Below are 16896 nucleotides of genomic sequence, written 5' to 3'. Positions count from 1 at the left end.
GTAAAACTGACACAGGAAGAAATAGAAAAGCTAAATAGTCCTGTAACCATCAAAGAAATCCAATTTTTTTTTTTAAGATTTTATTTATTTATTTGACAAACAGAGATCATAAGTAGGCAACAGGCAGGCGGAGAGGAGGAAGCAGGCTCCCTGCCAAGAAGAGAGCCCGATGTGGGGCTCAATCCCAGGACCCTGAGATCATGACCTGAGCCGAAGGCAGAGGCTTTAACCCACTGAGCCACCCAAGCGCCCCAATTTTTTTTTTTTTAAAAGAGGGAGAGATGGAACAGGAGCAGGGAGTGGGGGGAGGGGAAGAGGGGGAGGGGGAATCTTAAGCAGACTCCATGCCCAGTGTGGAGCCCAACAAGGGGCTCAATCTCACAACACTGAGATTATGACCCGAACTGAAATCAAGAGTCGGACACTTAATCAACTAAGCCACCAAGACATGCCTACAAAAATCCAACTCTTAACTGAAATCCTTCCCATAAAGAAATCTCTGGACACATGGGGTGCCTGGGTGGCTCAGTGGGTTAAAGCCTCTGCCTTCAGCTCAGGTCATGATCCCAGGGTTCTGGGATCGAGCCCCACATCGGATCTCTGCTCCGTGGGGAGCCTGCTTCCTCCTCTCTCTCTCTGCCTGCCTCTCTGCCTGCTTGTGACCTCTGACTGTCAAATAAATAAATAAAATCTTAAAAAAAAAAAATCTCCGGACACAGATGACTCAACACCACCAAAATAACAGTGATACACAAGGCAAATATATAGCTCAATTTATATGTGTGTGTATATACATATATATATATATATATATGTATATACACACACATATATATATAAATATGTATATGTATATAATAGTTATACATTTGTATAGTTACTTAGATTCATATATATTTGCAAATGTATAAAGGAAAACATGCAAGAATATGCAACAAACTAATTATGATAACTTCTGAAAGAAGGGATTTGGGGTTGTCCCTTTACCCGTATTTTTATGAAACCATGTTTATGCCCAAACACAACTCAATCAAAGATCAGATTCTTTATAGCCCATGACAGGAAAATTAGGTTGAGACCCACCCTGAGATCTGCCATCTGGTTCTGGACACTACTATATTCAAAGCAAACAGTAGTTGCACACTAAATGTTAGTCCAAAGGAAAACCATTTCTCTTATTTAACCACAGAAGAAGAGTCTACCACATATGTAACACTGTGCATTTATTTACAAAGAGGTTAGAGAAACACACAGAGTCTGGCCCCCCTGTGCACTGGGGAGTCACCATCGTCATAATAAATACAGTGATTTTTAAAAAAGAAAAAAAAATACTGGATTGGAACAGTTGAGGGTCTTCCTGGGCTCCCCACACTCCCTCTCAGCAGGGGAGAAAGGGGGCATGAGATAGAAGTCATCTTCCTTTCCTCTTCTACCTCTTAATCCTCCATAATTGTCCAGGGATAGAGGTGAAAAGTCTTTCTTTCCAGGTGTTACCACCTCCTACTTGACCCTCAAAACCCCAAAGTCAGTGCTCCTTCCTTTCCCAGGGCACTCTGCAGGCACCACCTGAGTTAGACACAGAGTCTCTGACCATGGTGCCAAGGGGATATCCTAAGAATCCAGGGACATGGACAGGGGGCACTTTGTGAATGGGGAGTGGGGGGAGGACACTGTATCTGGGCATGGAAAGGAGGAATAAGAGGGTTCAGTGACGGAAGCGAACGGGAACAAACGGACTAAGTGTCTAAACTAAAATGGGGAAATTCAAACTGAATTACCCCTTCTGCATACCATAGTACACCCATAGTACAGATGAGGAAAGTGAGGCCCAGACAAAGGGAACTTTCTTGCCCAAAGGCTGCAGAGCCAGCAGCTGAACTGGGTCAAACAGGGCTCCTCCCCCATTCCTCCCTATGGTGGAGGGGGAGCCTTTTCAACCAAGACTTGCAGTGAATGGGGGCAGTGAGGAAGGGTCTTTGGAAGCAGAGAAAATGGTGGTCTTTGGAAGGGAGGTATGGAAGGGTCAGTGATTGGGAGTGTGGTGGTGCAGAGGCCATGAAGGGGGAGCCCAAGCAAACTCCCAAACTCACACTGTAGTCATGACCTTGAGAGAACCCGAACGGAAACGCAGTATCTTTTTCTTGAGTGCGTGGGAAGCCTTGATCTTCACAAAGACTTTGGCGGGGCCCGCAGGCGCCCCTCCACCCGCACCACCCCCTGCCCCAGAGGCCGCGGTGGCTGCCACCAGCTGCTGCGGCCACACCAGACCACCGCTGCCGTCTGAGTCGCTGGATGCGGAGCTGAAGGCCGGCGACTCCCCCTCGCTGGCGCTCGATTCACTCTCCCCATAGCCGCCGCCCACAACACCTGCGGGACCCCGGCGTCCAAGCGGCCCCAGGCGCCCGGCCGAGCACTCCGAGTCGCTGCCCGCGCAGCCATAGAGAAGACGGCGCTGAGGAGCGGACGGGGATGGGCCGGGCACCGGGCCGCGGGCCGCGGGGGCTCGGGGACGGCCGCGGCGCCCGTCCGCAACGTCGATCTCGGCCGTGGAGCGCCAACGGCGGCAGGACCCCGCAGCCTGGGCCGCGAGCGTGGGCGCGGGGCCGCGGCGGGGCCGCGGCGGCCGAGGCTCTTCCCGTTCGGCCGTGGGGTACTTGGGGGGCCCGGGAGGAACCGCGGCCGCGCGGCCCAACAGGCTGGTCTCGGACTGGGAGCGCGCGGCCTTGCGAGCCCTGGGCGAGCCCCGGCGGCCCGAGGCCTCCGTCATGCGTCCGCGGCGGCCGGCGGCCCGGGGACGCTCCCGGGGTGGGGACTGCTCCACGCTGCGGCCGCGGGTTAGTGGGGGCGCTTTGCGGCGGGCCGCCCGGCCAGGGAGGCCACGGGTGGCGGCCTGCGCGCCCGGGATGTACTGTGCCTTCACCAGGCGCCCCTCGGCCGGGCTGTCGGGGGGCGAGGGAGCGGCGGGCGGCGCGGGGGGCTCGGGCGCCGTCTCCGACTCCCACTGCGAGGCCCAGGCGCGGCCTAGGGCGGCCGGGCTGGCGGGACGACCCCCCGCGCGCTCCACCGGGGGCTCGGGCGCGGGCCGCGCGCCTCCGGGGGGCGGGGACACGTCCGGCGGCCTCTGGCGCACGCTGTTCTGGCGCCGCGGGCCCCCGTCCGCGCCCCCGGGACTGGTCCGGGGCTGGCCCGCCCCCCGGCGGCGGCGTCTGCGCAGGAGCGCCGAGATGTAGCCGTCCAGGGGCCGCCCCGCCCCCGAGGCGTCCGGCGAGTCTGCGGGAGGCCGGCCGCAGGGCCGCGGGCTGCGCAGTGCCACGGCGTGCAATGGACTGGGCGTCAGGAAGGGCCCGGCGCGCGCCCGCCGCTCCGCGGAGGAGCAGGCCTCGGGGCCTGCAGAGCCCGCTGCCGTCGGGTAGGGCGCAGAGTATGATCGTGGCACGGCTGCCCGAGCGCTCACCGCCTCCGGAGCGCTGGGACTGGCGTCTCCTAGGGAGGGAGGCAAGAATAAAAAAAGGAAGAGAGTGGAGGGACCCTCGAAGTCCTTGCTGAAGGAGCCTAGGAGGGGCTAGTTGCCTACCCTGCCCTCCTTCACTGTCATCCAAAACCCTGCTCTCAGCTTTCCCGGCATATCAGGTTCATAACAAAATCGTCACAAGACCATGAAGGGTCTGTCCCGCCTCTGCCTCTCTGACCTTCATATCTAATCCCTGTCTTCTATAATTCTAGGTCTGGGGCTCTGCTGCCCTCTTGGAAGCACACGCCAGTCACGTTCCAGCCTCAGGGCCTTTGCACTTGCCATTCCCTGGAACACGCTTCCCTGAGGATATCTGCTTCGCTTACTTCAGGGCGCCACTCAAATGTCAGAGTCTCAGTGACACCCTCCCTAGCCATGTGTCCTAAAATTGCAACTTCCTCCCCAACTCAAAAGGGTATGCCCTCCCCAGCTCCCTTCCCTAACTTTCTTCTCTTCCTATATGTCTATATCTTATTTATCTTGTATATTATCTGTTTCTCCCACTGCAAAGTCAGCTTTATGAAAACAGGGATTTTTTTTTTCTTTCCCTCTGGGTATTCCTCGCCACTGAAACAAATCTAAGCTGGCACCTAGTAGGGGCTCCGAAACTGACTTGTATAAGTGAACAACAGGAGTTGCTGTTTACGTGGCTACCAAGTGCCAAGTCCAATGGTAGTGAGGGCTCAGGCTCATTGAGTATGAAGAACTTCCCTATGAGGCAGGTGCTGCTAATAATCCTATTTTAACAAAAGGAGAAACAGAGGCCCAGAAAGAAGCAACATGCTCAAAATCACATGAGAAGGAAGGGTCACAGCCAGAGTTTGAATCCAGGTCAGTCTGACTCAGAAGCTTGTGCTCAAAAGCATTCTTTTCCTGCCCATTCCCTGCCTCTCAGGGCCCCAACCCCACCCACCTTACCTAGGGACTTGGGCCTCTCGCTGGCGTAGATGCCTCGGGGTTCAGAGGGACCCAGGCGTCCATAGGAGCCAGATCCAGAGAAGCCACTGTCCCCACAGAAGGTAGAGGGGGGTGAGTCTGGACCTCCCGTGGAGCTGGGGTCTTCATAGAAGCCTGGATTCCAGGGAGTGGAGGAGAGACAATCAGGGGCCTGGATGGGGAAACCAGGGGTGGGGAAAGGAAGAGACCAAGAGGCAGAGACAGGGAAACCTGAGAGGTAGGGGGCAGTAGGAAAGATGGGGATGTCCCAGGCAGACCCTTCTCCCTCTACGCATGCTCACCTGAGCTGCGCCCGCTTTCCTGTTCCAGGCCCCCAGACTCCAGGCTCAGGTCTCCCAGCTGCTGGCCCAGGTCCCAGATGAGCCCAGGCAAGGCCTCCTGAGGGCATGGGGAGAGCAGGATAGTCAGAATATCCCCAATCCTCTGTCGTGTGCCCCCCTCCCCATATATCCCCCCGATAGGCAGAGCTTCACTTTGACAGTGAGGCTCTAATTTCAAAAGTCTAAAAGCAGTACCGAGGTCCCAGGATCACCCTCAAGATCTCTGTCCCTTCATCCCATTAGAAGTCCCAGCGATGGGGCACCTGGGTGGCTCAGTGGGTTAAAGCCTCTGCTTTCAGGTCGGGTCATGATCTCAGGGTCTTGGGATCGAGAATCCCACATGGGGCTCTCTGCTCAGCAGGGAGCCTGCTTCTCCCCGTCCCCTCTCTCTGCCTGACTCTCTGCCTACTAGTGATCTCTGTCTGTCAAATAAATAAAATCTTTAAAAAAAAAAAAAAGTCCCAGTGATTATCTAACTCAAGTCCTTCATGCTGCAGCTACATTAACCTTTCTTAGGTGGGATAAGCTTCAGAAGTTCCCATCCCTCACCCCCTCTCTGTCAGGTGTTTCCTCCATAACCCTCAACCCCTATCAGAACATTCCTCTTCGAGTCTCAGTTTACATGGTGTCACTGTAAGGGGAGTTTGCCCTCAAAATACCCAGGACCCAGCAGATCCCCTAGCCATTGGTCCACCTCCTCCCAGTCCTTGACTTTCTCTTCTCAGATGCTCCCATCATCTCCCTCTGCCCCTTATCATCAGCACAAAGTCCTTTTGTAAGTCTTCCTTAAGTCCTTCCCGCTGCAGACCGATTCTTTCCCTCATATGGATAAAACAGGCTGACCACAACTCGTAGAAGCCTTCGGTCCTTCCTCCAGGAAGAGCACCCTAGGAAGTCCTTCTGTGAGTCTAGCCCGTAGCATACTAGAGTAGCAAGCCCCAGCCCATTCCCTGGCCCCAGGGAACAACATCTTTCTCCCACCCTTGCTTCATTCCCACCCGGAAGCCTCCCCTGTCTGCCCCTGAACCTCATCCCCCTGAGAAAGTCCAGTTGAGTCTATCCTGGATCCTTCTTGCTGCAGAAAACGAGCATTTGTCAGGTGAGAATAAAGGAAGGTGAAAACCCTTTTAGGGGAGTGACAGTGACCAGGGACGGGTTGAGGGACTAAGATAACACAGATGGGGCTTCCAAGACGCTAGGACCTAACCCCATTTTGGAAAAACAGGGCCAGATCCAGGAAGAGTCGCACGTGGGTCTAGGGCGAAGCCAGAGGTGGCCACCACCACAGGCTGACGGTTGACCCTCAGACAAAAGCAGCTTGTCTGGACGGCGGGAGGGAGGGAAGGAGGGGGGAGGAGCCGGGAGGCCAGTCGCCCAGCCCTGCCTATTTAGGGCAGAAAGCCTGGCCGGATCCCCCCATCCCCCTTCGCAGACTCCCCCCTCCCTGCTTCCTACTCCTGTGGCTGCTCTCCTGGGCCCCTTGTCCTCCCCCTTCCCCCCACCCCAAGAACAGAAGCCCCCATCTGGGTTTGTTTATGGGAGGAAAGTCAACAAATCATTCCATGTTGGGCTCCTGCCCTGGGTGTGCAGAGATGCTCAGGGTGGCGTCATCTTGGAGCAGAACCCAGGAAAGCAGCCGGATTGTACACAATCAGGGGTGGCTAAGACCCCGGTGTCGGAGACCCCGGCCAGGTACCCCATGTCATGTCCCCCACTAATCACCCCCCCTCACTCTGCTCCAGCCACGCTCCCTGGATGACTATGCGGTGTTCCTACCTCAGTAAGGATGTGCTCCCCCTGCATTTCTTCCTGGCTGCCTCTCTGGCTTCATTCAGATCTTTCCTTACACAATCCCTCCCCTGACCGGTCTTTCCAAAATAGCTTCCCCATCATTTTGCACCCATTGACCTGTCCCCGCCCCCCCCCCCCCCCGCTTCCCTGCACCGTAGCAGTAATGACCTCTTGGCTCAAAAGCATGCATCAGGTCGTCATCGGGTCTGTCTCACTAAAAGTCATCCCTGGAAGGCAGAGATTTTAATCTGCTTTGTTCATGTCAGGATTCCCCCCCACCCACCCCTAGGGAACAGCACAGCGCCTGGAACAAAGCAGGTGCTCAGGAAATGTTTGGTGAAAATGAATGTACATAGCAGAATACTATATACCTGTCAAAATGGAAGGACACAATTTCTACACAGAATCATCACTAAGAGGGGGCACCTGGATGGCTCAGCGGGTAAAGCGTCTGCCTTTGGTTCAGGTCATGATCCTGGAGTCCCAGGATCGAGCCCCACATCGGGGTCCCTGCTCAGTGTGGAGTCTGCTTCTCCTTCTATCCCTTACCCTGCTTTCTCTTACTTGCCCTCTCTCTCTCTTTCTCTCAAATGAAGAAATAAAATCTTAAAAAAAAAAAAAAAAAGAATCATCACTAAGACACAGCATTGACAAGAAAAAGAAAAGTGTCGTGTATGAGTGGGAGTCAGATTTACCTGCAGGGCCTGGGTCCCACTTCTAGAGCTTCTGATTCCAGCCTGGAGCCCAAGAATCGGCATAACTTACAAGTTCCGAGGTGACACTGCTTAGCCCAGCAGCCACACTTTGAGACCCGCTGGCGTTATCTCTGGGACCACCCCAAGAGACTGGCAATGGCAAGAAGCAAAGCAAAACCCTACATTTCTTGGCAGGTAAGCTCTTCCTACAAGCAAATCCATTGGTCTAGAGGGACTCATGCCAACGTGACATTGGCGGTGATCTCCGAGGAGACCCTGTGTGACCTTGAGCAGGTTACTCCCCTCTCTGGGCCCTGGTCTCCTCGTCTGTAACATGGCCTCATTCAGCTCCCTCTCTTACGGTGTGTTGTGAGGATTATATGACTTAAAACAGCGGTTCCTTTTAAGCTCAATAATTGCTAGCTTTTATTCTTACACGAAAGCTATGAATTTCCAACCAGCAAAATATAAAGTCATGTTTTACTTGTGTAATTAAAAATAAACATAAAAGGATAGACTGGGAGGGGAGCTACGTTCTATGGGTCTAATTTCAGTTCCTGCTCTGTAGGGAAGAGCAGGGGTAAGGGGGACAAACCGGAGAGGCCTCCTCTTCCCCCACGCCTGGGTTCTCCAACACCACCCCAAGTCCCCACACTCCCACTGTGGGTAAGTTTGACCCCCTCCCTTCCGGGTGCAAAGTGATGACTCTTCAAATGACCTCGGTCTGAATCCTGCTCCCCATGTACCCACAATACCCCTCATGCCCATCCCCTTTTCTTTGCAAGCCCTTCTGCCAGCAGGCCTGTGGTCGTTCAGTTGGATAGGTTTAACGGGTGAAACCTTAGGTGAGGACCCCTGGAGACCCCGTGGCCTAAACTTTTCCAGACCTGTGTTCCCCACTGCTCACATGCCCCTAGTCTGTGTCCCGTTCTCTTTAGCGCGATTTGGAAGTCCTTCTTCAAGTCTAACTTAAGTCCTTCTTGCTGGAAGGGGACGCTTTTTCTTGGTGGAAGAGAATGGAACTCCCACACCCATCCAGGATTCTGACCTCTCTTCTCTGAGATACCCCCGGTCTTTACCTGCGTCCGGGCTACTCCTATTAGCAACGAATGGAGTCTGGCTTCAATCTTTCTGGCTTCAAAGGGAGTGTATTCCTTGGCAGGGGGTGCGGGGCGGGAGGGGTTAGCATCACAAGACAGAGGCTCGGGATCAGAGGAGGTACCCACACCCTCTTCTGAAGGACCCAGGAACCCCCAACCGCAGAGACGTTTATATTTAGCGCTTTTCTGTTCCTCCCTCCGCGCCGCTGCCTTCCTCCCGCTGCCTGCCACCGCCTCCTCCCTGACGCTGGGACGGAGCTTTGCCTGGAGAGTGTGGGGGAAAGAGCCCTCTCCACTACCACCTCCTGGGGGGCGGGGTAGACAGAGGGGCAGAGAAGGGGGGAGACTCAGCGGCAGGAATAGGGAAGCTGAAGGGCAGCGAGGGGAGACTGAGGCAGACTGAGGGACCGGAAGGAAGGACAAGGACACAGCTCGCCCATCCCCATGCTCTCTCCCTCTTCTTGTACGTACGGTGGGAGGTGCCTACCCAAGCCCAGCCAGCTTGGGGTGGGGTGTGGGGGGGAGCTGGTGAAGGCCCCCACAAGGCGTCTCTAACTTTGGGAGGGGGTGGGGCCTCCCACAGCTGTTTCTGCTTCCAGAGAAGAATGTGCAGGGTCTCACTCCCGGTCGGGGGAGGGGCTGTGCGTGCAGCCCCGGAGTCTGGCGTCAGTCCCCCTCCCCATTCTCCATCTGGGGAGGGGGCAGTGGAGGTCAGCAGCAGGGAGAGCCCCCTCCCCCGCTGCCCGGGCTCAGGTTTCCCCAAACGGGAAGCTCTGACCACACACAGGCTTGGGGATGGGATCTGCAGAGGGAGCCAGGGTCTGGGGCCTGGCAGGCTGGGGGGAGGGGAAGAGAGAGATAGGGACAGGGATGTGGGGCGGGAAGAGAGAGGGGTGCAGAAAGGCAAGAGAACGCCAGGGAGACGGAGACAGAGAGACCCAGAGAGACGGAGGATTAAGAAAGACAGAAACAGATGCTGAAAGTCAGAGATGTGGCAGTAGGGAGACAGAGTGAGAGAAATCCAGGAAGAGGTCGGGAAAAATCAAAGAATGACAGAGAAGGAGAGAGGGGTGGTGCTCTTGAAGTCATTCTGGAGACCTCTGCCTCTTTTTCTACCATTAGAACACTCAGGGAGTTCAGAAGCCAGACCCCCATGCTGCCTCGACCTGCCTCTTCTGGGGCTCACCAAGGCTGGGACCAGCTAGGAAAGGAGGGAAAGTGTCACCGCAGAGTAAAGATCATCGCGGACTGCAAGCTTCCTCCCAGCGGTGATCCCTCCCTCAGGAAGCCCAAGGATCCCCTCCCCCCACCCCGCCCCCTCCAGAGATCTCCAAGCACACCGGGACTTAGGGAAGATGGAGCCCTGGTGGCGGGGCCAGAGTGGGGCATGTTTGGATCCCAGCTGTGTGACCTTGGGTGAGTCGCTTGCCATCTCTGAGCCTCAGCTTCTTGCTCTGTAAAATGGGGACTATCACCCCTTTCTCCCCCAAGCTTCAAGAAGACAGCGCATGCCAAATACTCGGCCCAGGCTTGACACATACTTAGCGCCCAGAAGAATTTTCTTTGGGGAAGGGGCCTGTGCATTTCACGAGGCTCTAGCGGAAGCGATGCTGTCCCCCTTCCCCAGTTTGGGGGTGGGAAGGCCAGATCCCGCCCGGCGCCCATACTCCAGGGTCTCCAGTCCCACCCCCTGTCTTTTGCCCCTCCCCCACCGGAACGGGTGTCTGAGCATCCAACCGAGACGGACAGACAGACAGACACAGACGGGGGCGGAGGGATGGACGGACAGGCGGCCCCTCACCAGCTGCTCCTCCAGGGCCGCTGCGGCCCGGCGCGCTGCCGCCGCATCTTCGTCCTCATCGGCGTCCTCCTCGTCCTCGGCCTCGGCGCCCCCCATTCCGGGCTGGGCCAGCCGCAGCGCTTGCTGCACGCGGTACTCCTGCCTCTCCCGGAGCCAGTGCAACTCGCAGAGCCCGGCCAGGCTGCCCTCCAGCCAGCCCCGCAGCCGGCCCCGCTCGGGGCTCACCGGGAACGAGAAGGCCCGGATCATGGCTGCGGCCCCCCACCCCAGCCCGGCCGGGCCCCACGGCCACCCCTCTCCGGGTCCCACCTCCCCGCCCCAACAGCCCGCCTGCCCGCCCGCCCGCTGGCCCGGCTGTCACCGTCTCATCTGCATAGGCGCCCGCCCATTGGGCCGCCCACCCGCGCCTTATCTGCATGGCCACGCCCCCGGCGACAGAGCAACCGTCGCCTATTGGCTGGTACCCTCCCTTACGAAGATGCCCGGCGGTGCACCCGCGCCCCCCGACGCGACGCATGCTCGCAGCTTCCTACTCGCTTTGCTTCTGGGCGGCCTTGCCACGCCCCACCGCTTGCTGCCTTCGGGCTCCAGTCACGCCCCCCTCTCGCGTCACAATGAAACAAGTCCGCCCTTGCTCCAACGACATTGGCCCGTGCCTCCCCGATCCCGCAGCTGGTTCCGCCCCCTTGCGGGCGAGCTCTGGCTACCATTGGACTGTCCCGCGAAAGGAGAAGGGGTGATCTATAAATAGAGAATGGGTCCACGTGACAGTTTGGCAACCTTCCCTCTCCCCCCACCCCTAGCGACCCTGAGCTGCTGAGGGTGTGCGGGGGGCGGAAAAGGTTCTCGAGTCGAGCCCTGATTTTGCCTCCTCTTCCACGAAGGCTTCCCAGACACTCAGCTGTAAAACTAGAAGGCAGCCAAGAACGATAGCCTTCCATAAAATAATGCTTCTAAGCGGGACGGGCTTCATGGGCGTGTGACCAGCTTAGGAGGGGCCCGCGCTTGGTTTAATATTGGCTGACTCCTAAGAGTCAGATAGGTTATATCCCAAATTCTGGAATTATAAGACCAGCCTGGGTGGAAGATTCTATTATCCGACCAGAACAGAATCTGAGCGTCCTTTGTCTCCCAGATTGTGTGGGGGGCATTGCGTTCACCATTCTACGATTCCAGGAGCCTTTGTTCAACGTTCTAAGAGGCTTTGTTCTCAGCATTCTAAGATGCTCTGTTCTCGACGTTCTGTGGTCCTAAGAGTCTGAGCCTGACTTTGGTTTCCAAGGTTCCTTTCTGGCTCCCCAGGCTCCGCGAGCCGGGCTGGCGCCCCCTCAGGCGGCCAACGTGTGTCACTACGCCGAGTGTGTGTCCCTACAACCTTAGAGATCTAGCTCCAATAGTCATACCCATTTCTCAGACAGACCTTGACTCACTAATAGCCAGGTCCCAGATGATCACGTGAGAACTTTCCTCTTTTATGATCCCCTCTTTTATGGCACCAGGAGACATCTGGTCGTAAGCTGGAGAGGCAGTGATTATCATCGACTCTGGAACCAGACTGCTGGGGGGTGGGGGTGGGGCTGGTTTTGAAGGGATCCTCAGCCCCTGCAACTTTCTAGCTGTGTGACCTTGGGAAACTTGCTTAATCTCTGTGCCTCAGTGTCCCTATCTGTGTAATGGGGGTCATAATACTGTCTAACTTATCCCGTCATTCTGAGAACTGAGTGAGATATTTGCTCAGTGCTTTCCACGTATAAAGAACCACAGAAGGGACGCCTGGGTGGCTCAGTTGGTTGGACGACTGCCTTCGGCTCAGGTCATGATCCTGGAGTCCCGGGATCGAGTCCCGCATCGGGCTCCCAGCTCCATGGGGAGTCTGCTTCTCTCTCTGACCTTCTCCTCGTCCATGCTCTCTCTCACTGTCTCTCTCTCAAGTAAATAAATAAAATCTTTAAAAAAAAAAAAAAAAAAAAAAAAAGAACCACAGAAGGGTCTGTTAAATAAGTCCAAAATAATCCCGAGGAGAAAAATGAGCCTGGACTTTAAGTAGAGACAAATTATTCACTTCTCCTCTTGTTTAAGACAGACTAGATTGTCCTTAAACAGTCTTAATTTTCCGACAGTGGGGAGATGGTTGGGATTTCTGATAGGTGGATCTGGGGAGCTTGCTCTCCAACAAGATTTTCTTAGTAGTTCATGTCTGGGGTGATGTCAGGGTTGGTTTTTTTTTTTTTTTTGTTTTTGTTTTTTCCATCTCTGCTGTTCGTGCAGAGCTGCCTGAACCATCTCTTGCATAAAATGTTGGATCTAGAACGGATTTAGGTTTTGGTCACTGGGCATTCGCGGATGGGTATTCCTAGGAAGATAAATAAAAAGAGAATTATTACTGGGTGAATAAGAGAGTAACAACAGGATCAGAGGCCTGAGGGCAGCCAGTTGCCAGGGCTCCCAGAAGGAGGTACAGAGAGATGGTTGGTTGGTGGACTCAGAACAGTGGTTCTAATTCTGCAGGTTTCCTCGGTGGCCTCTTGATGTTCTTACTGATGATCATGATGTCTGAGCAGTCCCCGGAAATGAACATGCAGCAGGTGTTTCCAACCACAGGCTACAAGTCCTTCCCTTCGATGTCCCTAACCTGATACAAGAGTTGCCCAAACACGGTTGGAGGTGGTGTGGAATCCTCGGAGCTTACTGCTGAACATTTGGCTCCTTGTTCCAAGCCTCCTTTGAATGCTAATGAAAGGGGGGCTCAGGGTCATCCTGGTTCCTGTGTCTGGGTGGTGACTTCCAGTCTTCACAGGATGTACAGGTCTCTCATGTTTGGGGAGGGGAATTTGATGGGGGTTTGAGTCAAGAAATAGTGAAGTTTAGACATTGATAGAATGAAGGGGAATCAAGACCCTGAAAAGGACTTACAGGATTGGCAAGATAACAGAAGCCAGTCAGCTTCTGGTAAGTAGATGCCAGTCTGCAAATCTTTACCCATAAAATACACATCATTGGGGCAATCCCAAGACTCATGAAAATAATTGTCTAATTTATTTGAGGGGTCAGAAAATAAATGTTGTGGGTTTTGTTTTCGTTTTTTTGATTCAGGTTCCTGGTTTTTTGGTTGTTATTTATTTACTTTTGGTTGTTTTTTAAAACGTTGATTAAAGGCGGAAAACCAGGTGTGCCTGAGAGGCTCAGTCCGTTAAACTTCTGCCTTCAGCTCAGGTTGTGATCCTGGGGTCCTGGGATCGAGTCCTGTGTCATGCTCCCTGCTCAGGGGGTAGTATCTGCTTCTCTCCCTCTCAAATAAATAAAATCTTTTTTTAAAAAAGGGGGTGGCACCTGGGTGGCTCAGTGGATTAAAGCCTCTGCCTTCGGCTCAGGTCATGATACCCAGGGTCCTGGGATCCACCCCCGTATCTGGCTCTCTGCTCAGCGGGGAATCTGCTTCCTCCTCTCTCTGCCTGCTTCTCTGCCTATTTATGATCTGTCAAATAAATAAAATCTTTAAAAATATATATAAATAAATAAATAAAATTTTAAAAGGGTGGGGTGGGAACCAAGGAGAAGATGCGGGGATGGGGCTGGGACCATGAAATGAGTCACAAGACGGGTGATGCCACTGATACCAAGAGAAATTGTGAGCAGCACCGGTTGACTTGGGATTGGCAATATTTTGATAGCTGGAAGATCTGGGTGAGTTCAGTGAGGAGGTGGTTCCTGCCATTAGGGCTGTTACTGTGTCATTTACCACATGAAAGTTTCCGGAGACTGAGTCCCCTGCAGGGGCCGTTAGGGAAGTTGTGAAAGGAACACATAAATCCTGATTCACTAATGGTAGGGATAGGGAGAGTTTTGTTGTGACGATCAAGTGGTGATTTGGGAGCGGTCTTTGAGGGGACGATGCTCAGTCCATCTGCAACCATCCTGTTTCCAAATCAGGTCACATTCCGAGGAACTGGGGGATAAGATTTCAGCAAACTTTTTTTTTTTTTTTTTTTTTTTTTTTTTTTTTTGTGGGGGGAGACAGAATTGAACCCATAACAGGCCCAGAAACCACTGGAGTCACGTTTTAGTCTTGGGCGAAAGTGAAATTAACGATCGGATAAATTCATTCCATGGATAAAGTTAGCCTTCAGGTGCGAAGTCATGTCCTAGATGGCGTCCTTGTGATCTACGTGATTATAATCCTTCCCTAGATACTGTGTCCCTGTGAGCAAGGGCTTGGGATAGGTATTGCCAGAGAGTGAGTTCAGCAAGGGATCATCCACATTTTGGATTCAAGGGATATTGCAAGGGAAAAGCACGTCCTGCAAATTAGCCTTCAGCGTCCGGGAAAATTAAGCAGGGGCTTCAGTGAACCCTTGAGCCCACCTGTCCCCGTGTATTGTTGACTTTCCCAGGTGAAAACAAAAAGATGAACCAGACGTAGAGGGATATGAATGTGTAGAGGAGGTGTTAAAGTGGGGGGTGCTGGAAGGTAGAGAAAGGCCAGGACAGTGTGTGGAGTGGGAACTCTCGGGAACCTAGGTTTGACTATTTTATTTATGGCCTTCGGGTCTTGGACTAACCATATCCCCATGGTAGTCTGGAGTTCTAGATGGGCAAGGCAGGAGTGCTGCAAGGGCCAGGAGCTGGGATTAGGAGACCCCAGGTGATGGATGGAGGCACCTGAAGTCAGTTTCAGGAAGAGCAAGAAGTTTCCATTTCCACTTTGAGAGAGGGTCAGCCTCCAAGATGCGCCCTATGTGGTTGGGGCCCAAAGAGAATCCAAATGCGGGGCAGCTGTGTCTAGAATATGTGGGCTGAGGGAAAGGTTGATGGGGTTTTGGGGGGAGAGGGAGGGAGCAGGGGAGTAGGAAGGGTAAGGTGTTAGATGGATGAGAGCAGTCTGGGACTTCCAGACATAGGCTCTCTTGTGAACATGAAATCTTGACATTCTGGATTGAAAGAATAACCCTTCCTGAAAGATTTCATGGAGGATAAACCGTGCTGGGTAGTAAGGGGGCCTGTGAGTCACAGAGTGACTTAGACAAGCGTAAGCACATGGTGAACTGTGGGATTCATCATAATCATTGCTGTGTACTGGGGCAGGGGGAAAGGGGAGGGGGTGGATATTTATGGGGAGGGTGTGGCCCATGTCTAAAATGGGGCAGGATACCCAGTAATGGGGATAATCATTTCCCCCTGTGGCTTGAAGGGTATTTATAGGCACAGAGGAGAAAGCGTGCCAGGAGAGAATCCTTGGGGAGATGAAATCTTACCCCTCGAATTTAGTGTCCCTTTTCTTTACAGTCCCTACAAATGCCTCTGTCAAGATCAGGGTTGGCAGTATCTGATGGCCCTGATAGGATGGGCTTTTTCCATCCCTGAGTGTTTAAGTTGCGGGACCTTAAGTGACATTCTTGGCTTTGACTTCCTCTGCCATGGCATCCTAACGGTGTTGCACTGCCTCATGGGATTCTGCAGTCAAGGCATTTCCCAGCTGACGTCATGAGGTTTTTAAAGATTATTTTTTTTTGAAAGAGTTTATTTATTTTTGCACATGCGCGCATCAGCATGATGGAGGGAGGGGCAGAGGGAGAAGCAGACTGCCCACTGGGTGGGGAGCCCGCTGCGGGGCTCGATCCCAAGACCCTGGGATCATGACCTGAGCCAAAGGCAGACGCTTAACCCACTGAGTCACCCAGGGCACCTATGGCGTTTTGGTTTTAAGTTATCAATTATTCATTTAAGTCATCGCTACACCTAACGTGGAGCTAGAACTTACGATCCGGATATCCAGTCTCCTGCTCTCCCGACTGAGCCAGCCAGGAACCCCTACCATTATGTTTATGATCATATCTCTGACTTCCCGTCTCAGGGTGTTAACAAAACTGTTGGCCAAGATGGAAGCCGAGTGATTATTCAGGATCGGGCCCGGATAGTCGGTCCATACATTCCCTAGCTTGCCTTTGTCACTGGAGATGGAGTTGTCCCTCTGTTGCTTATCCTCTTGGATCTCAGACTAATCAGCATCAGCGGGAGAGGCATTCAGGATGCAGTCGGAGAGACTCCAGTATTTCCCAATATTATTAGCTCGAATTATGCCTTCAAGGCATTCTTGTTCATTTGGAGATCTTCACTGACTGAGGTTCTTCTTAGCTTTCTTAAAAAAAAAAAATATTTTATTTGCTTACTTGAGAGAGAGCAAGTGTAAGAGAAAGAGAGAGAGAGAAAGCACTGAGGCAGGGGGAGAAGCAGGCTCCCTGCTCAGCAGGGAGCCTGGTGCAGGGTTTGATCCCAGGACCCTGGGATCATGACCTGAGCTGAAGGCAGATGCTTAGCTGACTGAGCCACCCAGACACCTTTGAGCTTCTTTATTCAGAGCTGTAGATCTGGAGCCAACCCACAGATGGACTAGATGACATACAGCAGCAAGCCTCAGAGAGTAAGCTCCCTACACTGGCCTGTTTTTCCAGGCTTCAGGAAAGCCTTCATGGTGTGTAAGTCTGAGTGTTTTGAGAGACCTTGTTTAGGTGCACCCTCCAATCACTTGCCCTCAGCTGCAGGGTCACAAGTCTGGGTGACACTGAGGAGCTGGGGAACAGGAGGGCAGGGAGCAAAGGTGGAGAGATATTCGTTCTGCCTACAACCTCCAGGCCAGGATGAGGCTTGAGAAGTCAGCTCAGAAGACCCGCCTTCCTGACCCTCTGGCTCACTGGAGGATGCCCCCCTTCCTGGACTTGCCCAC

General features: G+C 53.8%; 1 protein-coding gene across 2 annotated transcripts; it reads right to left on the bottom strand.

Moving 5' to 3' along the window:
* Positions 1–1206: 1206 nt before the first annotated feature.
* Positions 1207–10721, bottom strand: DACT3 (dishevelled binding antagonist of beta catenin 3). Of its 2 annotated transcripts, none has more exons than XM_045077140.1 (4): positions 10176–10721; positions 4750–4846; positions 4430–4582; positions 1207–3483 (listed from the first exon to the last, which is right to left on the bottom strand). In XM_045077140.1, the coding sequence occupies exons 1-4, from the start codon at positions 10422–10424 to the stop codon at positions 2087–2089; spliced, it is 1896 nt and encodes a 631-aa protein (XP_044933075.1). In that variant the 5' UTR covers positions 10425–10721; the 3' UTR covers positions 1207–2086. The 2 variants fall into 2 exon arrangements, with proteins under 2 accessions (XP_044933075.1, XP_044933076.1); XM_045077141.1 differs by lacking the exon at positions 10176–10721 and adding an exon at positions 6565–6681.
* Between the last annotated feature and the right edge of the window lie 6175 nt (positions 10722–16896).

The sequence above is a fragment of the Mustela putorius genome, unplaced genomic scaffold (assembly GCF_011764305.1).
Source record: "Mustela putorius furo isolate JIRA1106 unplaced genomic scaffold, ASM1176430v1.1 tig00000196_pilon_pilon_pilon, whole genome shotgun sequence".
NCBI classification, from domain to species: domain Eukaryota; kingdom Metazoa; phylum Chordata; class Mammalia; order Carnivora; family Mustelidae; genus Mustela; species Mustela putorius.
The sequence above is the reverse complement of the archived record's forward strand: the minus strand, read 5'-3'. Positions and strand labels throughout refer to the sequence as shown.